The 22892-nt window shown below is 47.7% G+C and overlaps 1 protein-coding gene across 1 annotated transcript in view; it reads left to right on the top strand.

Moving 5' to 3' along the window:
* Positions 1-7849: 7849 nt before the first annotated feature.
* LOC115384753 (lipoxygenase homology domain-containing protein 1-like) overlaps positions 7850-22892 on the top strand; it is a gene marked incomplete at its 3' end in the record, with an annotated part of 53038 nt that continues 37995 nt past the window's right edge. The window contains exons 1-10 of the mRNA XM_030086987.1: positions 7850-7890; positions 9154-9234; positions 10806-10990; positions 12695-12793; positions 18213-18361; positions 18431-18554; positions 19033-19283; positions 20959-21094; positions 21219-21379; positions 21453-21539. Of these exons, the coding sequence (XP_029942847.1) occupies positions 7850-7890; positions 9154-9234; positions 10806-10990; positions 12695-12793; positions 18213-18361; positions 18431-18554; positions 19033-19283; positions 20959-21094; positions 21219-21379; positions 21453-21539 (1314 nt within the window). The remainder of the gene's footprint in view (positions 7891-9153; positions 9235-10805; positions 10991-12694; positions 12794-18212; positions 18362-18430; positions 18555-19032; positions 19284-20958; positions 21095-21218; positions 21380-21452; positions 21540-22892) is intronic.

The raw sequence follows: 22892 nt of genomic DNA on the forward strand, positions 1-22892 counted from the left end.
GGCTTGTCACTGTGCTCATATAATTTTTGTTTAGCAAATCTGATGTTATGTTCTGCCTCTTTTGTCAAAAGGCATTCCAAAGCAGAACGGAAGGCAGAAATTTCTTTTAATTTACTTGTGGTTGGCTTTACATGATAATCTTGTTCCGCTTTTTTTAATTTAGATTCCAGAACCACTCTTTGTTCTGCCTGTCTGCGTCTTTTGCCTTTTGAAAACGAAGTAATGAGGCCTCTAGAATAATAATAATAATAATAATAATAATAATAATAATAATAATAATAATAATAATAATAATGCATTGGTTTTATATAGCGAATAAGGTTTACATGTCTCCCACAGTAGCGAGGGATCATCAGTAGATGCTGTGTTAACTGACAAGAAATGTTTAAATTCCTCTACAAAATATTTTTTAAAGTAGTCGTCGTATAAAACAGAGGAGTCAAAATGCCATCGCCTTGTTCGATTGAGTACGAACCCAATGTAACATTTAATAAATACTGGCGCATGATCTGAGATTACTATATTGCCAATTGAACTTGAGGTTATGGATGGTAAACACATTTTGGGGACAAAGAAATAACCTATTCTTGTATAGCATGCATGTACCTTGGAAAAAAAGTAAATTCTTTCTCTGCTAAATGTTGTTCTCTCCATACGTCAACATATGCTAGCTCCTCACATAAAGTAGTGATCATTTTGGCTTGAGGTAAAACACGCAATTTGCTTACTGGGGATTTGTCAATTAGTGGATTTAAGTGACAATTAAAGTCACCAACCACGACTGAATTCTTTAGGTTAAGATCAGCCAATTTTGTTAAAGCTGAGACCAAAAAATCCCCTGGATGCCCCGGAGGAAAGTACACGTTCATAAAAGCAATTTCCTCTCCAAACAGAACTCCTTTCACAATGACATATCGGCCCCCTGCATCTTTTATGCAATCTGTAAATTTAAATGGCAAGTGTCGTGAGATTAAGAATAGCTACACCCCTGCTTCTAGATGTAAAGGAGGAGAAAAAGACCAGACTGTAGCCACCCTGGCCTAATTTAGTATGTTCTTTAGCATCCAGATGGGTTTCTTGCAGCAATGCCACTTGAACCTGTTCCCTCTTAAGATATGCCAACACCTTCCTCTGTTTGACAGGTGTGTGAATGCCATTCACATTCCATGTACAAATATTAAGTGTAGACCTACACATTGCCTCACTCACTTAAACACATGACACAGAATGAACTCCATAATCCCTCTGGTGTGTTAAGACGAACATTATATAGAAAGAGCTGGAAAAACAAAGAACAATCATTCAACCAAACAAGCTGAAAAAACATACCGCCCAACAGCGGCAAAACTTAAACACTATTTCTCCTCCAAAAGGAGCAGCACAAGTGTCAAGGATACTCACTCGCTTAATATAAGGGAAAAAGAACAAAAAAAAAAAGAACTGAAGGGGGTGGCGCATAAAGAAGCGACCCATGTACATTAAAATATATAATCAAAGTCTTGCGGTGAGTCATTGTTTTCTGTAATCCACACAAGTATAATGAAGTACCTATGTATCCTCCGGTGTTGTCCACGAGGCTTATTCAAGGCTGTCCAGGTATTTTTCCACCTCTGCTGCGCTCTGAAACACTTTGGTAGCTCCATGGTGCGTGACTTTATGCAGAGCAGGGTAAAGCAGCCTGTAGCTGGCTCCAACTGCTTTCAGTCGTCTCTTAAAGGTGCTGTAGGCAGGATTCCGCATCTCCGCCATCTTTCTTAGGGTTACCTAAGCAAGATGGAGATTTGACCCATCTAAGATGGCGATTTGAAACCCAGCACAGCCAATCCTGTCCTGTTTTCTCTGACATCACGCCCTTACGCAAGTTAAGCCCCTCCCACAAGAACGTGCTACGAACGCTCCTCGACCAATCACGGTTAGAGCCTCATGGGCTCTTCTGATTGGTCAAAGATACCTGGAGCTGTCGAGATTCCTTTCAGCTCAGAACAGAGACAGATGGAAACGCTGCGCCCTCGCGGTAGAGCAGTTATGCTACACTCCTAAAGGATTATCAATGGATACTCTAACATTTAATCCAAAGAAAACACAGAAAAATTAGCATTGACTAGCAAAATCCTGCCTACAGCACCTTTAACTCCATCAAAACTTTCTGTGAGACAGCCGCCGAGAAATCCTGAAAGATCATCACCGGGACGCCGTCGTGCTCCAGCGGCTGGTCACTCCTGCTCTTTTCCAGAGATGCGCGCATCATCCGTTCCTTATCACGGTAATTGTGAAGCCTCACCAGTACAGGACGTGGCCTCTGGTCACGAGCTGAAGCCACAGCAGGACCCGTGCAGTGCGCCCTGTCCACCTTCAGGCGGCTGTTCTCCGTGTGGATGTTAAAGGGCAACTCCGGTTTTTTGACACCTGGACCTTATTTATAGGCGTGTGCATGCTCATATACTCACTCAGACAAACATCGTGCAGCTCGGAGTCCTTCAGAAGTTATTTAGATCCAAACGATGTAGCCGCACTAGCGGGGGTGCCACAGCAATGGAGCGTTAGCGCGGGACATAATCTCTGCAAAGTCGCTCATTTCGGCTGTATTTCTTCATCCATCGCCAGTGTTATCATGAAGTCAGCTCGTCTACCGTCTTCAGGTGGGTCAGCTGAAGAGCTGACAGTTTTCGCTAACTTAGCCACAATTAGCTCGGATGGGAACGTTGCGGAGCTCCTCTCCCCAGCAGAGAGGCACTTTGAGTCGGCCTCGGCTGTCACGGTGCCCCGGCGTCTGACTTCCAGGGGCCGAGTTGGAAAACGGCCCTCAGCTGCTCCACGGAGGCTCCGGACACCCGCGAAGACGCAAGGCTCACGCACGGCCGCTGGGCCGCTGGACGTCTCTCCTCGCCTGGAGGATGCGTATCTCCGCTCCCTGGCGGATGCGCGCTCCGGGCCGGCCGCGGGACGCACGACGGCCCGCCGCACCGCGGCCGGAGCTCTCTCCTTGCCGGGAGAATCCAGATCTCCGCCGCCCGGCGGATGCGCGCTCCACGCCAGACGCGGGACGCGCAACGGCCCGCCGCGCCACGGCCTCAGCTCTCTCCTCGCCGGGAGGAAGCGTATCTCTGCTCCCCGGCGGATGCGCGCTCCACGCCGGCCGCGGGACGCGCGACGGCCGGAGCTCTCTCCTCGCCGGGAGAATCCAGATCTCCGCCGCCCGGCAGATGCGCGCTCCAAGCCAGGCCGCGGGACACCGCCGGAGGCCCCCCTTCCGACCGAAAGGCAACCCAGCGCCGATAGAGGAAAAATACAGCCGAAATGAGCGACTTTGCAGAGATTATGTCCCGCGCTAACGCTCCATTGCTGTGGCACCCCCGCTAGTGCGGCTACATCGGTTGGATCTAAATAACTTCTGAAGGACTCCGAGCTGCACGATGTTTGTCTGAGTGAGTATATGAGCATGACACACCTATAAATGAGGTCCAGGTGTCAAAAAACCGGAGTTGCCCTTTAAGCACTTTGGGCAGCCACTTTTCAAAGAACAGAGTGGGATCATTCCCTTCCGCGGCTTCGCGGAGTCCGACCATGCGGATATTTCGTCTTCTGCCACGGTTCTCCAGGTCGTCCACATGGTCAGTGAGCTCTCGTACCTGTTTCTCCAGCGACTTGATCTTGTTGTCGATAGGGGCTGTGCTGCCCTCCAAGGCAGACACACGACACTCGGCCTCAGCAATGCGCTTCTCGTGGTCTTGGAGCTGCTCACTGTAGTCATGAATAAACCCAGAGATCGGTTAAGCTGGCTCCTTAGTTTGTCCTCAAACACTTTGGTGAGATTCTCTGTCACGGCACGGATCACCTCTTGAAGAGCCGGGTCAATTTCCCCGTCCTCGCCAGCCGCTGCGCTAGCAGCCTCGTTAGCATCGCGGCTCGTTTCCTCGGTGGCCTCGGACGTGTGGTTTTTCTTCGTCGAATGCTTTCAGACTGCCTCAAAAAATAACTGCTAATACTCATCGCAAGTATAACAGACAGAAAAAGCTGTATTTGCCGCCTTGTGCAGGGTCTAAATGAGAGAAAAATGAAGAATTTGCACCCGACTGTTCTCTACGCCACCATCTTGAAAACCAGGTAAAAAAAAACTTGATAGTGTGTTTTAGTTTTTGTTTGCCTGCTTTTTAAAGTGTACATTTTAATCAGCATGGTATGTCTATTCGTGATATATCTGAAAATTAATGTGAGGACAAATAAAACGTCTTTAAACAGTTTAAAGTTTTTAATAAAGACAAAATGATTTTATTTTGTATAAAGCTGGAGGTTGTTGGAGTTCTCTTTCCTGTTTGGTGCATCTGAACTGTGGAAATTTATGCGTACGGAGACCTGGACGGACCGGACCGGACAGAGAAACAGACCTCGGCTCTATTTTGGACTGACGGAGCGGAGCGGGGCGGACTGCACACAGTGGAATTTGGGGGTCACGCTAGTACTCATACAATGAAGCAAGCTAGCTAGCTTCAACCCCAAAGCCATGCTGTCAGGAGGAGTTCGGAACAACACTGTTTACCGTCTCTATAAGTGTTTTGTAGACATTTCAAAGTATTTTGTAACATTAAAATAAGGTTTATGTTCAGAATGCAATAATTTACAGTTGTAATTGTTTGGATTTGGAATTTTTTGGCAGTGTCACCACGTCTATTCTGCACCTCAGCAAAGCAAAACTGACGTTTAGAATTAAAGGTGTCTTTTTTCAGCCCGCTGAAGATGAAGTTGGGCTGCATGTGGCTGCTCTTTTCTCCCTTTCTGTCCCCTCACCCCAACCGGTATAGCAGGAAACCTCCTCCTCTGAGCCTGGTTCTGCAGGGTTCTGCTCCTCTGAGCCTGGTTCTGCAGGGTTCTCCTCCTCTGAGCCTGGTTCTGCAGGGTTCTGCAGGGTTCTGCTCCTCTGAGCCTGGTTCTGCAGGGTTCTCCTCCTCTGAGCCTGGTTCTGCAGGGTTCTCCTCCTCTGAGCCTGGTTCTGCAGGGTTCTGCAGGGTTCTGCTCCTCTGAGCCTGGTTCTGCAGGGTTCTCCTCCTCTGAGCCTGGTTCTGCAGGGTTCTGCAGGGTTCTGCTCCTCTGAGCCTGGTTCTGCAGGGTTCTGCAGGGTTCTCCTCCTCTGAGCCTGGTTCTGCAGGGTTCTCCCCCTCTGAGCCTGGTTCTGCAGGGTTCTCCTCCTCTGAGCCTGGTTCTGCAGGGTTCTCCTCCTCTGAGCCTGGTTCTGCAGGGTTCTGCTCCTCTGAGCCTGGTTCTGCAGGGTTCTCCTCCTCTGAGCCTGGTTCTGCAGGGTTCTGCTCCTCTGAGCCTGGTTCTGCAGGGTTCTCCTCCTCTGAGCCTGGTTCTGCAGGGTTCTGCTCCTCTGAGCCTGGTTCTGCAGGGTTCTGCAGGGTTCTGCTCCTCTGAGCCTGGTTCTGCAGGGTTCTGCTCCTCTGAGCCTGGTTCTGCAGGGTTCTGCAGGGTTCTCCTCCTCTGAGCCTGGTTCTGCAGGGTTCTCCTCCTCTGAGCCTGGTTCTGCAGGGTTCTCCTCCTCTGAGCCTGGTTCTGCAGGGTTCTCCTCCTCTGAGCCTGGTTCTGCAGGGTTCTCCTCCTCTGAGCCTGGTTCTGCAGGGTTCTTCCTGTTAAAATGGAGTTTTTTCCGTTCCACAGTCGCTTATTCTTGCTCATGTGGATCTGTTGGATGTTCTCTATAAAAGCAACCTAGAAATGACCGTGTTGTATTTGGCGCTTTAGAAATAAAGCTGAACTGAATTGAATTGAACTGAACTGAAAGTGGCTCCTGAAATAAAATGTGTTTGTCAGTCCTAATTCATGAGCTCACCACCTCACGTTTGATCTTTCCCTCTTCTCCCCTGATCCTTCAGCACAGAAAAGAGGTATTTCTTCATCAGTCTGCTAAAGGATGGCTCTGGCTGTATTTGTGTTGGCTTGCATTATGGAGATAAAACTGTATCAAAGAGAATTCTTGCACAACGTGAAGCCTGATTTCTACGGGTCATGAATCAAAACATAACCCACATCTGACCTAAAACATGCGCCCTGTGAAGGCTTGAGTGTGAGGCAAGAGTCTCCTTCATACAGCTGCACAGGGTCAGACACCCAGTATCTGGAGTAAGGAGGAACTGCATGGCATGGCCGGTCTTCTTTCCATTTCAGCACAAATGAAAGAAGACCACGATGTCATTTCTGTGGATGATCAGGTGACTCTCAGGGGATCTTATCAGTGCTGGGCTCCTTTTATCTGTGCACACATTGATTGACAGATAGGCTTAGCTGTGCAGCGTATAGGATGTACACACTTATTGTGACGGCGTCAGCCACACCCGGCGGTGGTCTCAGTCCACGGGCCGGGTGTTCAGTGTCGGCAGGCTGTGACTGCAGAGTTTCTCAGCTGCACATGTCTCAGTTTCTAAAGAAACGTCTACACGACAATGTTTTTAGGTGAAAACAAACAACTTTCGTTGAGTTTTGGGCTTCCATTTGGTGCTCACAATCACAGAAAGTCTAACTTTTTGAAAATGGAAAGGTTGAGCTTTTCATAAATTGGCGACATTGCAATTTTTTTGAAAACATTCTAAATGGAAATGGACCAAATGTAACTTTTTTAAAAACACTCCAACGGAAAATATTACTTTTTGGAAAATCCATCACACGAAAGTGGCTGTGCTCCGAGCCAATGAAAACACTCCTTTATGAGAACGGCTCCCTTTGAACAATCGCTGTGTTGATGGTAGAAATGCTGCTACTGATCACGCTCAACAAGGCCGCAGGAAACAGTAGTTCTGCTCCTGGTCCTGGACCTGGTCCCAGTCCAGATTCTCCTGATCCTAGTTCCAGTCCAGATTCTCCTGATCCTAGTTCCAGTCCAGATTCTCCTGGTCCTGGTCCTGGTCCTGGTTCTGGATTGGGTAGTTCCAGAATATTTTTCTGTACAGCATGTGTGTGTGGATTCATAACTAAAACAACCAACAGCACCAAGTAACGGGAAAGCTACCTGGTTTTCAGTGTTTCTGCCATTTCTATGTAATCGCAAATTGTTTTCAAAATGTTTCCATTTAAAGTGGAAATGTTGTCATTCAAACGGGGCCTCAGCTGTTTCGTGGTCACATAAGTTGTCAGAAGTTTCACCTTACTCCGGGATGTGCTCGGTCCTGCCTGTATTGTGTTTACTTACAGACACGATGCAGGTACGGCAGTGTTGCTTTTTCTCTCAGCACACGTGCCCGATTGAGCAATCGAGGCAGATTATAATGCAACTCTTTGGAAATTCAGTGTAATCATAAAAACATTGAAATTGCATGAATTCCAAAGTTTGCAGTGGCCTTTTGCTTTTTTTTGCATAATCAATGTCTGACTCTGTATTCTCTAAGTGATTTCACATGAGGAACGAGTATGAAGTAAGTAAGTAAAGCAGTGGCGGAGCTGGGATGTATTCCACATGGGTTTTCATATGTGTCAAAGGGGCCCGTATGTTTGGCACGCCGCATTGCACACAGGAATAGAGGATAACAAAAAAAAAGCCAAAAAAGTGCAGTAAATAACAATAATAATAATATTGTGCATGTTCCATCATCATTGAACATATCACCACGTCCTGTCGGCTTTTTCTCACAGCATGCAGAGAGCCTGCACTTCAGGGGCCTTTCTTCTTCTGTGGTGTCTGTGTAAAATAAGGTTGAACATGCAAACCTAGTGGCATGAAGTGCAAATGCAGTCATGGCCCCATTAGGTAGGTTCCCGGCGTGTCAGTGTAAATTATCCGGGGGTTTCAAGTTGTGTCGCTGATATCCGCCGTCTGTCGGGGCCCCTACTAGCAACTAACCGCTGAGCACTCAGAAAGGGCCCCATGCGGGGGATTTTCGACATGCTGTCGTCGCAGCATCCAGTGTAGCGCCTTTAATTTGTCATTGAAATTGACTGATGTCAGCCGTCCCTCGGGGCCCCCTTCAGCTCGGGGCCCTATGTGTAGCAACGCCTCCGGCTGGAGAGAAGCAGCTGCTGCTCATTCCGCCCCGGATTTAAACAAACAAACAAACAAACAAAAATCCTCGGCAGTGGATTTCACCACAAGAGGGCCCGTGGGTTGTCATAACCCACCAACCCTACATAAATTACACCTCTGAAGTAAAGTTAACTCATATAGAGCTTTTCACAGATAAAATCACATCGTACTGTCCAGGACAAGGTAAAAGACAAACACACAGAGCCACATATCACAGATTTATCCAGTGAAAAGCTTCTCTAAATAAGAGTCTTTAGGTTCTTTCTGAAGGAGTGCACAGACTCAGCCACTCGGAGAGACAGGAGCAAGAGGTTCCAGATTCTGGGGGCAACAAACTGAAAGGCTGGTCCTCCGGGTTTTAAATCAACAACCTGAAAGGCTGGTCCCCCGGGTTTTAAACCAACAACCTGAAAGGCTGGTCCCCCGGGTTTTAAACCAACAACCTGAAAGGCTGGTCCCCCGGGTTTTAAACCAACAACCTGAAAGGCTGGTCCCCCGGGCTTTGAACCGAGTCTTTGGGCCCTCGGGCTTCTGGCCTGGCTCCTGCCAGCAGTCTGGCAGCAGGGTCTTGTGTTCAGAACAGTCATGTTAAACCAGTAGAAGGAGAATTGATCAATACCAGGTGGATGAAAGCTGAATGGTCAGTTCCAACATTCCTCTGACCTCAGAGAGATTCCTCAGCTGACAGATTAACAGTTTTCGGCTGGCTGTCAGAGTGAGCTTCTACAGACATGGCCAGATCAAACAGAACCCTGAGGTTCCTGAGGAACCCAGAGGACCAGGATGGATTCTAAGGTGGAGGATCTTACTGTCAGGAGCAAAGATCCAAGGTTCTGCTTTTGCTTGAACGTATCTGCAGGCGGTTTGCAGGGCTTGTCTTCATGTTTCATTCTGGGCAGTTCGTGGCAGAGCACCGTAACTGTATGAGCCTTGGCACTGTGTGAAGGAGCAGGAGGGTCAGACTCAAAGACGGGTATCCTGAATCTATGGATCAGAGGGTGTCTGATTCACTGGGGGGGGGGGGGGGGGGGGGGGGGGGAACTCCATCACATGAACCAGTTCAGTTTCACTGTCTGTTTCTTCACATGGAGCAAGATTCTCATCTTTTTCACACATGCTGACATTTTCCATGTTTCCTCACTTTGCAGAAGCCGGACAGCTTTTGAGAAGAACAAAACAGATGTTTTCCGAATCAAAACACACAACGTGGGACCTATAAAGAAGTTGAGGTAGCACACAGCACACTGAACCCGCCCGCCAGAGGAGTTGCTGCTCGGTTACTGACGAACAAGCTTCTTTTCTCACTCTGGTCATCTGCTATACACAGCTCCAGGTCACCCACAACATGGCCGTTGCTTAGATGTTCATCACACAGGCTGCAGCGGCTTAGGCGGCCAATCCCGCAGGAATACTTCACTTTTTCCAGCTGCAGTTGCAGGCCATCAAAGGATTTCATCCAGCGGCAGGAGGTTAAGCCACATCTGTCGTGGGGAATTAGAGTTGTGCTGGAGGAGGCCGTTACATCATGAGCAGCCAGATAAGGCTGTCAAACACACTCCGAGCCAGGCATTTCTAACAGCAGCGTTAGGAGTGAGTGGCGGTGAAGTTCATCCACTCAGAACCTGCGGTTCATTCATCCTGAAGGGGCGGAGTGTTTCCTCAGCTGTCACACAGACAAACCTGCTGGCGTTCAAGCCAAACAGCTGCTCCTCTAATTTCTAGGCAGTAACCATGGGAAGACAAAGCATGCTTGATAAGCTGCGTCTAAAGGCCAGCACACACTACAGGATGATCGGGCCCAATGTTTCCCTGGTCTTCTCCTCCTGATTGAAGCCGGCAAGGTCCGACTGTCAGGAGTATGCAAAGGAGTTTGGGTCTGATCGGGTCCGAAAGAAAAAAAAACCCAACACATTAATAAGCTGAATTATCATCAAATGTGGAGGGTATTATAAGAAATAATTATAAGGATTTTATGTCAAACTATGTTTCCCTCTTCTGTACTGTAACATTTAGATTTTCTGACAGGGTCCTCACGGTCCGTGGCGGCTGAAGGAGCGATGCCAATATGAATGAATGAACTGAGGGAATGAGCTCTCTGCTGGAGATGAATGGAAACACAGGAGTGAAGGGAAGCCGCTCAAAGTCACGTTGGACTACCAGATTTGGAGGAGCGAGGAGTCGATTCTCTGATGGAGAATCTTCTAGTGTGTGTTCTGCTCCACAGCGACACCACACACTGCAAGATCAGGAGAGGAAGATCTGGCATTTCATTGTGTTTGCAGAAGAGGACTTCATTGCAGCTGGCTTATTTTGACATAGTAATCATTTTCTGGACTAATTGTTTAGTTTTGTGAAAATATTGACATTTTCATCACTGGTCTGTGCTGCGACAAAGAACAAGTTTAAAGTTTTAATTTAAAGGATAATATGGTACTAAATTACAGATGAAATTGGTTCAAAGAGTGACGATTTAGAGGAATTGGCAGAAGTTAATAGTTCATCACAGAGAGCTGTGCAACCAGCTATTCAAAGTTGGCTTGAAATGCAGACATCTCTTCGTGTCTGCAGCAGTAGATCAATCTGCATTCAAGGAGCCAGCTATTAATAACCACGGTGCATTATTCATGTAGGTATTGTGCTCCGTCTTATTCAGGATCCATTACACCTCTGATATGTGTGAACCGCAGCGCTGCCAGACAATAAGCTGGCTGCAGAAACCTGAGCTCAGGGGAAGCGGTGGTGTGACCTGCTGATCGCAGGCTGCTGCAGGGCCAGTTCACATCTTCTCATCTCTTCCCAGGATCGAGCACGACAATACAGGGATGAACGCCAGCTGGTTCCTGGACAGAGTGGTGGTGACCGACATGAACCGGCCCCATCTGCGCTTCTACTTCGCCTGCAGCAACTGGCTGAGTCGGGAGGAGGCCGACAACCTGTTTGTCCGGGACCTGCAGGGAAGCCTGAACCCCATGGACGTCCCCAAATGTAGGTCACTCCGGGACAAACCCGCAACACAGAGCTGATGTTTTGAGAGCTGTTTCATCGTCCACGTTCCAGAAAAACCACTGGGATCAGAGAAAAACAAAAAGACTAGCATCCTGTAGTGACAGGAACGTCTGCCTGCCCTCGACTCACTGAACTCCTGAACTCTTCTCGATGTTCTTTGGAATAGAAACAGGTTTTTACTTCTATCTGCTATAAGTTATTAAAGACAAAATATCTGCTCAAACAAAACAACATCAGTTTTAGCACGACAGAAACAAGTTAAACCTGTTCAGTCTTCCTCCTGACCAGAGACCAGAACCTGCACCAGTCTTCCTCCTGACCAGAGACCAGAACCTGCACCAGTCTTCCTCCTGACCAGAGACCAGAACCTGCACCAGTCTTCCTCCTGACCAGAGACCAGAACCTGCACCAGTCTTCCTCCTGACCAGAGACCAGAACCTGCACCAGTCTTCCTCCTGACCAGAGACCAGAACCTGCACCAGTCTTGCTCCTGACCAGAGACCAGAACCTTTACCAGTCTTGCTCCTGACCAGAGACCAGAACCTGCACCAGTCTTCCTCCTGACCAGACACCAGAACCTGCACCAGTCTTCCTCCTGACCAGAGACCAGAACCTGCACCAGTCTTCCTCCTGACCAGAGACCAGAACCTGCACCAGTCTTGCTCCTGACCAGAGACCAGAACCTTTACCAGTCTTGCTCCTGACCAGAGACCAGAACCTGCACCAGTCTTCCTCCTGACCAGAGACCAGAACCTGCACCAGTCTTCCTCCTGACCAGAGACCAGAACCTTTACCAGTCTTGCTCCTGACCAGAGACCAGAACCTGCACCAGTCTTCCTCCTGACCAGAGACCAGAACCTGCACCAGTCTTCCTCCTGACCAGAGACCAGAACCTGCACCAGTCTTCCTCCTGACCAGAGACCAGAACCTTTACCAGTCTTGCCCCTGACCAGAGACCAGAACCTTTACCAGTCTTGCTCCTGACCAGAGACCAGAACCTTTACCACTCTTCCTCCTGACCAGAGACCAGAACCTGCACCAGTCTTCCTCCTGACCAGAGACCAGAACCTGCACCAGTCTTGCTCCTGACCAGAGACCAGAACCTTTACCAGTCTTGCTCCTGACCAGAGACCAGAACCTGCACCAGTATTCCTCCTGACCAGAGACCAGAACCTGCACCAGTATTCCTCCTGACCAGAGACCAGAACCTGCACCAGTATTCCTCCTGACCAGAGACCAGAACCTGCACCAGTCTTGTTCCTGGCAAGACTGGTGCAGGTTCTGCAGGTAACGGCCCTTTTTAATCAATCTTGGGTAGAAACAAATGCAGATCTGAGCGAAGGATTTATTGTATGACAGGACACACAAGAGATTTATGAAACTCTCATCTGACTGATCTCAGCGTATGAATGATGAGGCCTTGATAAATACAGCAGTTGAAAATCAATCTAAATTAACATGTCACATGCTTATTCATGGTTCAGAGGCCTCGCCTCCATCACGTGTCTACAGTCCATCACAGGGTCCACCTGGGACATGTCTACAGTCCTTCAAAGGGTCCACTTGGGACATGTCTACAGTCCATCACAGGGTCTAACGGGGTCATGATTGAGCAGACTGTGGGATACTCGTAGCAGTTGTTCTGCCAACATGAAGTCACATGCCCTGTCCTTTCTTTTTCAGCCAATAAATACATAGTTAGTGTATTCACGGCTGACATGAAGGGAAGTGGAACTGACGCCGATGTCTTTCTCAACATCTTTGGAGAGAATGGAGATACAGGTAGGCTGTGTCCGGGTGGGCTCATCTTTCATTCAGCAAACTTTGTTCTATTTGTTTTCAGTGAGATAGAATAAATCACACAATCAATCACACATATCTAAAAAAATTGGTATTGTAACTAATCACTTTTCCTAGCAGTACAACATCAAATTCACCACTTTCAGTTTAGTTTTTCCTCCTCCAGAGTCCAGCTGAGGACGGAGCAGAAATTTTGTCCACAGAACGAAGAAATTGTCGCTGGTCAAAGTGCGTAACGTGATGTAACAGAAATACAGCCACAGAGAGCCCTGGTCATTACAGATTTGGAGGTGCTGATCCTCAACCCTGTCGCTTCACACTCGACTGCAAACCGCCTCAGTGCATGATGGTCCAGGTTCCATGTAGCCAACAGGACATCATCTTCAAAAAGCAGAGATGAAATCCTGTGATTCCTGTATCAGACCCCCTCCGGCCCCTGGCTGCACCTAGAAATTCTGTCCATAAAGATCAGAGGTGTCAAGAAAGTACTTTCCCATGCCATGTTTTTGTTGTGCCCAGTCAGTTAACAAAGGGCTGGGCTGATTTGAATCACCTGCAACAAACAGTTCTGGGCCCAGGTGATCACAATCAGCCCAGCTCTTCGAGAACTGACTGGGTACATGGAAAACATGGCATGGGAAAGTACTTTCTTGACACCTCTGATAAAGATTCTGAACAGAACTGGTGATAAAGTTCAGCCCTGCCGGAGTCCAACATGCACCGGGAACAGGTCCTACTTACTGCCGGCAATGCGGACCAGACTCCTACTCCGGTCATACAGAGATCAGACAGCCCTTAACAAGGGGCCCCGGACTCCGTACTCCCGAAGTCCCCCCCACAAGACACCACGAGGGACGCAGTTGAATGACTTCTCCAAATCCACATAACATGTGGACTGGTTGGGTGAATTTCGCATGACCAGGACAACAACCGCATTGTTCCTCCTGGATCTGAGGTTCAACTATCGGTCGATCCTCCTCTCCAGTACCCTGGAATAGACTTTCCCAGGGAGGCTGAGGAGTGTGATCCCCCTATAGTTGGAAGACATCCTCCGGTCCCCCTTTTTAAAGAGGGGAACCACCACCCTGGTCTGCCAGTCCAGAGGCACTGTCCCAGACTGCCATGCGATGTTGCAGAGACGTGTCAGCCAAGACAGTCCCTGCGCATCCAGAGACTTAAGGTACTCAAGGCTATTCTCATCCACCCCCGGTGCCTTGCCACCGAGGAGCTTACCAACCACCTCGGTGACTTCAGTTTGGGTGATGGGTGAGTCCACCTCTGGGACCTCAGTCTACCTCTGAGACCTCAGCCCACCTCTGAGACCTCAGCCTCTGCTTCCTCCATGGAAGACGTGGTGATGAGATTGAGGAGTTTCTCCAAGCGCTCCTTTGAGGAATACTTGGAATTATCCATTCGATAACATCCCCAGTTGAGGTCAGCATCTCCCCACCTTTTCTGTAAACAGTGTTGGTGGAGACCTGCTTTCCCCTCCTGACGCACTGGTTTGCCAGAAGTTCTTTGAGGCTGACTGGTAGTCCTCCATAGCCTCCCGAACTCCTCCTACATATGAGATTTGCCTCCATAAACACTTGGTCTGGAGTTCGCTTGGCCAGCCAGTACCTCTCAACCTCCCTCACAATCTCAGGCTCATTCCCCCCAGTTAGATGACATTCCATGTTTGTATAGCCAGTCTGTGTCCGGGGAATGGCTTGCTGGGCCCCCTGCCATTGGCTGTCACTTAATCCAAATTGCACCCGGCCCCTACGGTTCCCTCAGTGGGTGCTGAGCCCACCTGAGGTCAGGCCCATGTCGTCCCTTTGGACTGAGAACGGCCGGGCCACACTGTCAAGGGCACGGCACCTGGTGGTGCTCACTTACAAACCCCAACCTCAGGCCTGGCTCCAGGGTGGCGTCCTGAGTGCGCCATACCGGGCGACGTAACGGCCTTTGATATTTTTACTTTCCTGTGTATGTGTGTGTGGTTACAGCCACTTCTCTAGCAACGCTGCTGCTCGTGTCTCTAGTTCCCACAGATCGACTCCTTGTCTGTGCATTCGCTGGGTCTTGCAAGCTGTGCTGCATATCTGTGCGTGCTCTGTGTCCTGCGCTGCACAGCCCTGCATGTGCTTCCTATCTTCTGGCTGTACCTGTGTCCAACTCTCGCCTGGTAAATCAGCCCTGCCCACTCCACATTTGGATTGTGGAGATAGGGTCGGTCTGGGGACAACGCAATACAAACTTGGTGCAGGGGTTGTCGGTTACTCCTTTGACTGACAGCGCACTTCGGCCAATCAGCGCTTCAAAACAAACACATCATCAAAATGCGTTAGCTTCTCTACGCTCAAAGACACGTGAAAATGTCCTTTCCTGTTAGAAACTCACCTGGCACAGACTCTTGCTCTTGCTTGATTGTGGTAATTCTTGGTATTTTGGCTCTAACTTTACTTATTGCAGCTTTCAGACGATGGTGATGTTCATCTCCGTAATCTCTGCTATGTCTGTTTTGGAAGAAGCTATTCACAGTGACGGAGTCACTCCCAGTTTTACCACCGGAATTCGCCAAAAAAATTTTGAAAACAAAAAGCAACAACGCTGATTGGCTCACACTGCTCCGTCGCATTCTCTTTCTATTGCCTTGTCCCCAGACCCTCCTCAGCTCCAAAATCCAAATGTGGATGAGGAGTGGGCGGGGCTGGTTTACGAGGCTAGTCCAACCTGGCTTCACCCCAGCTGTGTTAACCAGTGGTGAGCTTCAAGATAGGGGGATGTGTTCAGTCAATAAGTCCCCATATCCACATTCATTTATGCTGTAGGCCTCCGTCAGTCGGTGTTGACGATGAATGATTGCGCCCTAGTTGGATGCCGCGTTGGGACCACAGCTGGAACAGCTTCGGTTGTGACTGGTGGAGCCAATTCGGGAGCGAGAGATTCTGCCAGAGTGGATGCAGGTGTGAGTGGTTGCCGGGTCGTCTCCAGGTGTGAGCGGTCGCCGGGTCGTCTCCAGGTGTGAGCGGTCGCCGGGTTGTCTCCAGGTGTGAGCGGTCGCCGGGTTGTCTCCAGGTGTGAGCGGTCGCCGGGTCGTCTCCAGGTGTGAGCGGTCGCCGGGTCGTCTCCAGGTGTGAGCGGTCGCGGGGTCGTCTCCAGGTGTGAGCGGTCGCCAGGTCGTCTCCAGGTGTGAGCGGTCGCGGGGTCGTCTCCAGGTCGTCTCCAGGTGTGAGCGGTCGCCAGGTCGTCTCCAGGTGTGAGCGGTCGCGGGGTCATCTCCAGGTCGTCTCCAGGTGTGAGCGGTTGCAGGGTTGTCTCCAGGTGTGAGTTGTCGCCGGGTCGTCTCCAGGTGTGAGCGGTCGCCGGGTCGTCTGTAGGTGTGAGCAGTCGCCAGGTCGTCTCCAGGTGTGAGTTGTCGCCAGGTCATCTCCAGGTGTGAGCGGTCGCGGGGTCGTCTCCAGGTCGTCTCCAGGTGTGAGCGGACGCGGGGTCGTCTCCAGGTGTGAGCGGTTGCAGGGTTGTCTCCAGGTGTGAGTTGTCGCCGGGTCGTCTCTAGGTGTGAGCGGTCGTCGGGTTGTCTATCGGTGTGAGAGGTCGCAGGGTTGTACGCCGCCATCTTGGTCGTGGTTGTTAGCTTGGGCTTTTACCAAACGTGTAGTGAGCTGGGCAAGTGTAGTTGCAGCTTTCCCAATGTACTGGTTGACTTCTGCATCAAGGGACAGGTTGTTGCTGATTGTGGACCAAAGGTAGGTGAACTGGTGCACAACGCCTAGTTCATAGTTGTTGATGGTGGTGACAGGTGGCGTTTCCACACCCTGGGCCAACACATTGGTCTTTTTCAGGCTGAGAGTGAGCCCAGAGTCTTTGCAGGCTTGAGAAAATGTTTTCATGAGCTCCGTGTGTGAGATGACTGCAGCATCATCAGCAAAGAGCAGGTCCCTGATCGTGATCTCACCAACTTTGGTCTGTGCTCTCAGCCTGGCAAGGTTGGACAGCTTCCCATCTGGTCTGGAGTGCAGGTACAGGCCTTCTGAGGCTGCTTCAGGAGCAGGGAAAAGAAGATCCCGAAGGGGGTGGGCGCCAAAACACATCCTTGTTTCACCCCGCTCTTGATGTCGAAGGGCTCAGATGTGCTGCCTTCGTACTGCAGCGTCGCCTCCATGCTGTCATGGAATGACCTGATCATGCTGTGTAGTTTTGGGGGGCATCCACTTTTCACCAGGAGACTGAAGTACAGGGGCTTCTGTTGTTCTCTGCTCTTTTCCTGCAGCTGATGAAGGGAGGACATCATGTCCACTGTGGAGTGCTCTGTTTGAAAGCCACACTGGGACTCTGGGTACACCCACACAAGTAAAAAACAGTCTCACACAAACAGTTGATAAAAAATCCAAGAAAAAATGCATCTAAAATCGGGAACATCATGCAGTGGCATGACACTGACACTACTGCACAACATGTTAACTGCATCCTTTTCAAGATTTCTGCTGTTTCCATGGAAATGGGCATCATGTCCCAACTATTGCTGCATAAACGTGAAACTTTTCCAAAAATCCCTGATGTGTTTTCAGTTTCAGAATTGTTGTATAAATGGGGCCTATAAGAGCAATCTATTACAGTTTTTGTCAATTGCCAAAACACATTTCTTGAAACCTCCATCCATTTTCTCAAAACCTTAAACACAAATCCAAAAACGTCAGACGTTTCTGTCCAAATCAAACTATCACCTCAAAAGCAGTTCTCCTGTGGTCTTAACCAAACTATGCATTCAGATGAATCAATGAACGAGTCGTTCGTTTGAACGGCTCTTTTAAGTGAACGACAAGAGCCAGTTTACAGCTCTCTGAGAGCCGTCCCTTTGTGCAAATTGTCCACGCTTCCTGCACGTGTCTCCTGAGTATCTTCCAGCTGTCAGCGCTGCCTTCATGTGAATGAACGAGTTTCAGTTTTCCGCAGCACACTCCAGTCACCTGAACGCATCAGCTAAGTAGCGAAGGAGTGTCCAGAAATCGGAGCGGAGCCGGTGTTTTGGAATAACTGGTTTCCCTGTTAACTGGCGACTGGGTTTCTTTGACGTCCCTTGTTACTGATAGATGTTAAAAACCAGACAAAAAGCCGTGTCGGACCTTTTATGAGTCTAATTTCAACATCTGCTGCTGCAGCAGCACATGCTAAAGGAAGTCAGTCACCAGTTAACAAGGAAACCAGTTGCAGTTAACTACAGTTACTGTAAGCAAGCATGCAGTTTAAGACACTTACTGTAATACAGCATCATAGTAAATCACAAAAATCCACCTGGAAACCATACTTTGATAAAATTCTGAAATGATATTTATTATTTGGTGAGACACGTGTGACTGCTGCTTTCTGCTGTTTGATGAAGTTGATGTTCATTTTCCTGTGTGACTTTCTATTCAAGGAGAGAAACGACTGGACAGCGACAAAGACAACTTTGAACGCGGCTCCGAGGACAAGTTCACCATCGAGTCTCCCAACCTGGGCAGGCTGAGGAAAATCACAATTGGTCACAACAACAGAGGCTCCTCAGCAGGATGGTTTCTGGATAAGGCATGTACATCCAGCTCAGGCTTCTTCACTCTTCACACACTGCCATCAATAATGGTGTTTGTTCTGCAGGTGGTCATAGATGACATGGGGAATAAAGAAGTGTATGAGTTCCCAGTTAATCGTTGGTTTGCAATGGATGAAGATGACGGCAAAATACAGAGGGATGTGCTGGTTGGGTCCATGCAGCCAATGGGTGAGAACCAACTCACTGCTTCTCACTGATGCCCACATGTTGTTTTCCTCTCTCTCTTAAAACTCAAATTAAATAGCACACCATCATGATGCTTTAATTACAAAGGAATAGGAAATTTGTGCACATTATTATCAAGCGTTGCTATAGAAGCACAAATCCCTGCTTAGACTGCTGCCCCCGTGACTCAGGCCCCAAAATGTTTAGAAAATTTGAAAATGAATGGATGAATAGATGAATTTGTTGACTACTTTAGTTTAGCATTCGCAATGGTGGTGGCTTTTCTGTCCTCTCCTCCTCCTCCTCACCTTTCAAGTGAGTTAGCAGTGACAGTCCTAATTAATCTAATATTGCTACACAAACTGAGCCATATATTCAAAATGTTTAAATCCGATTGCAGCTGTTTTATTTCATTTTAGGATAACGAATGAGCAGGCTGCCATGATATGTCCTGTTCCTGAATTCCTCTTCATAATTTTAGGAATTGTGTACAATGTACAAGTGATGACTGGAAATATTCGAGGTGCGGGCACCAACTCTAAGATCCACATCGTCATGCACGGCTCCAAGGGCATTAAAAACAGTGGCAAAATCTTCCTGGAGGGCGGTGCCTTCGAGCGAGGCCTCATCGACATTTTCAATGTGGAGATCTGTGAACTGATCAGCCCGCTCAGCAGGGTGACCATCGGGCACGACAATGGCGCCGTAGGAGCCGGATGGTATTGTGAAAAGGTGAGCGACCTCCATGTTTGTAAGCTCACAGTTGACAGTCTTTCATTGAGATAGTAAGTGGATCTGAACACGCAGCAGTAATCAGCCACAGTGCAAACCTCAGTCTCATTCACACCTTCAACAAGTCGAGGGACCTGGTCTGGGTCTGACAGTGCCACTGAACCACAATGTTTTAAACATTTCTCTGAGGAATAGAGTGAATTGATGAACTGCATGCATTTGTCTCATCTCGCCTCGACTATTGTAACAGCCTGTTCACCTGTCTCAACAAAAAAGAACTGGCGCACCTTCAAGTTGTCCAGAATTCTGCTGCACTCGTAGGAGAGCCGATATAAGTCCCATACTCAAGGACCTACACTGGCTCCCTGTTTCATTTAGGATAAATTTTAAAATCTTGGTTTTGACGTTTCGGGCTCTACACGGGCAGGCACCGGACTACATCAGGGGCCTGATCCAGCCCTATGTTTCCACTCGCTGCTTTTTTAAAAAGCAGCTAAAGACCTTTTTCTTTGAACAAGCCTTTTAGCCTGTATGGTACTGTTTTTATCTTGTATATCTATTTGTTTTCTGGCCTGCATGGTGCTGTTTTATCTTGCATATTTGTTATTTTAGCGATTGTATTTTGTATTTTCTATTTTGTACAGATTATTTTTATGTGAAGCACTTTGTGACCCTGGTCTGGGAAAAGTGCTATACAAATAAAGCTTACTTACTTACTTACTTAACTAAAACGGAGCAGACTGGAAGGATTCAATGCTTCAGGGGTTATCCTCCCACAGACAATAAACCTGAATCAGATCTGGAACTCAGACTGCCGGCCAGCCATCGGATGTCTTCTCTAATTCCTCCTCTTTCCCTGGTGAATATCTGTCTCTCAGTCTCTACAACTTTTTCTGATGTTTATCCGTCTGTTTATCATACATTAAGGAAAAATGACAGATTTCCTAGAAGATGAAAAAACTCTCAAACCTATTACATTGTGGCTCTGGTGTTGGTTCTTTTGGCCTTATGATGTGCCAGATAACTCTGAAAATCATTGTCTTCATGACCATTTGGAGAAAAGAAAGGGGGCAGCATGTCACATGCTGCAACATGTAGGAAAACTGACCGCGAGAGATGTGATGAGATCTCCCATCTCCGCTATTTGTCACGGTGAAGGAAGGACCCAAGCACAGGCAGCACAGGTTGACTTGAAACACCTTTATTTTCCAAAACATGAAGAAACAGGAACAAGCAGAGCTGGCGCAGGCATGGTACATGGACGGAACACACAGACCCACAAGCAGCCGACAAGACAAAGAAGGGGAGCAGGACTTAAACAGGAGAGACACAGGTGCAACACATTAGGGCGGAATGAGGCAGGCGACCAGGCAGGAGAACATGAGGAGCAGACAGAAACAGGTCACAAAGGACAAAACGGGCCCCGAGCGCCCCCTTATGGCCGCAGGGGCACAGGGCGTAACACTATTTTTTGAGTAGTTTAAAGAGATGAATTGTACCAGTGTATTTCCATGTCAGATTGCGTGCCTGCTCCACACCATGCACCCAGGTTAGCAGGTCTGCAGTCTTAGCAATTAAAGAAAAATGTCTGCTAATCCAGCATGACGTTTGATTATTTTATGTAGGGATTCTCTTTTCATTCATTCACTCATTCATTCGCCCTGTCCTGTCCCAGGTGGTGGTATATTGTCCATTCACGGGCATTGAGCAGACATTTCAGTGTGGGATGTGGCTGGATGAGGACGAGGGTGATGGACTGATCGAGAGGGAGCTGTACGAGATGGTTTCACTCAGGCAGAGAAAACAGAAAAGTAGGAGGCCTCAGCCAACATTTTTAACAATCCAAGACATATTTTATTCTGCTACATGAATCTGAAGCTGGCCAGGTGCTGACTGGAATGATTGAGAGCAGCCTGATCGATCTGTCTCTTCCAGAGTACCCCTGGTCTCTGTGGATCTGGACTTCAGATGTGAAGGGGGCCGGAACTGATGCTCAGGTCTTCCTGCAAATCTATGGAGAAAGAGGCAAGTCTGACGAGATCAGACTGGAAAACAACTCAGACAGTTTTGAACAAGGACAGCTTGATAAATTCATGGTAAGTGTTAGCGTATCACGCTGAGCCCCCGTAGAGATTTCTCTTCCAATTGTCTCCTTTTGGATTGCTGTAGATCGAAATGCCTGACATTGGAAGACTGCTGAAGGTGCGGATCTGGCATGAGAAGAGACATCCATTCTCTGGTTGGCATTTAGCGAAGGTGAAACTGATTTCTTTGACTAACCAATTTGTCCATGTAAGCTGGTAATACTGTTGTCACCATGTATCAGAATTTGATCTGCGTCTTGTTTTAATTCATATTATCTAACAGACAGATACTCTGTTCTCACATTTAATTTTAGATCTGGGTTGGCAACTTGATCCGGCCTCGGGACAATGTCTGGGCCTAATCGCAGCTAAAAATGTTTTTATTCTGAACTAAATTATCCAATCTAGAACATTAAACGAGTTCAGAAATTTGGTAGTTTCAAAATGATGTAATGATGATGATCACGATTCTGATGATGTGATGATGATGATGGTGATGATGAAGATTGTGATAGTGATGATGATGATGATGATGATGGTGAAGATGATGATGTGATGATGATGATGATGATGGTGAAGATGATGAATGTGATGATGATGATGATGGTGAAGATAATGAATATGATAATGATGATGGACATGATGATGATAGTGATAGTGATGATGATATTGATGATGATGATGATGGTGATGTGATGATGATGATGTGATGATGATGTGATGATGATGATGATAGTGATATTGGTGATGTGATGATTATGATGATGATGATGGTGATAGTGAAAATGTGATGATGATAGTGATAGTGAAGATGATGGTGAAGATAATGAATATGATAATGATGATGGGGATGATGATGATGATAGTGATAGTGAAGATGATGGTGAAGATAATGAATATGATAATGATGATGGGGATGATGATGATGATAGTGATAGTGAAGATGATGGTGAAGATAATGAATATGATAATGATGATGGGGATGATGATGATGATAGTGATAGTGAAGATGATGGTGAAGATAATGAATATGATAATGATGATGGGGATGATGATGATGATAGTGATAGTGAAGATGATGGTGAAGATGATGATGGTGATGGTGACTGTGATATTGATGATGATGATGTGATGATGATGTGATGATGATGATGATGATGATGGTGATATTGGTGATGTGATGATGATGATATTGATGATGATGATGATGAGGATGATGATGATAGTGATATTGGTGATGTGATGATTATGACGATGATAATGGTGATAGTGAAGATGTGATGATGATGATGACCATAGTGATTATGTGATGGTGATGGTGATGATGATAATGGTGATGATGACGATGGTGATCGTGATACTGATGATGTGATGATGATGATGATGATGATGATGATGGTGATGATGATGATGATGATAGTGATATTGGTGATGGTGATATTGGTGTTGATGATGATAGTGATAGTGAAGATGTGATGATGATGATGATGATGATTATGATGATGTGACGATGACGATGATGATG

The sequence above is a fragment of the Salarias fasciatus genome, unplaced genomic scaffold (genome assembly GCF_902148845.1).
Source record: "Salarias fasciatus unplaced genomic scaffold, fSalaFa1.1, whole genome shotgun sequence".
Classification (NCBI taxonomy): domain Eukaryota; kingdom Metazoa; phylum Chordata; class Actinopteri; order Blenniiformes; family Blenniidae; genus Salarias; species Salarias fasciatus.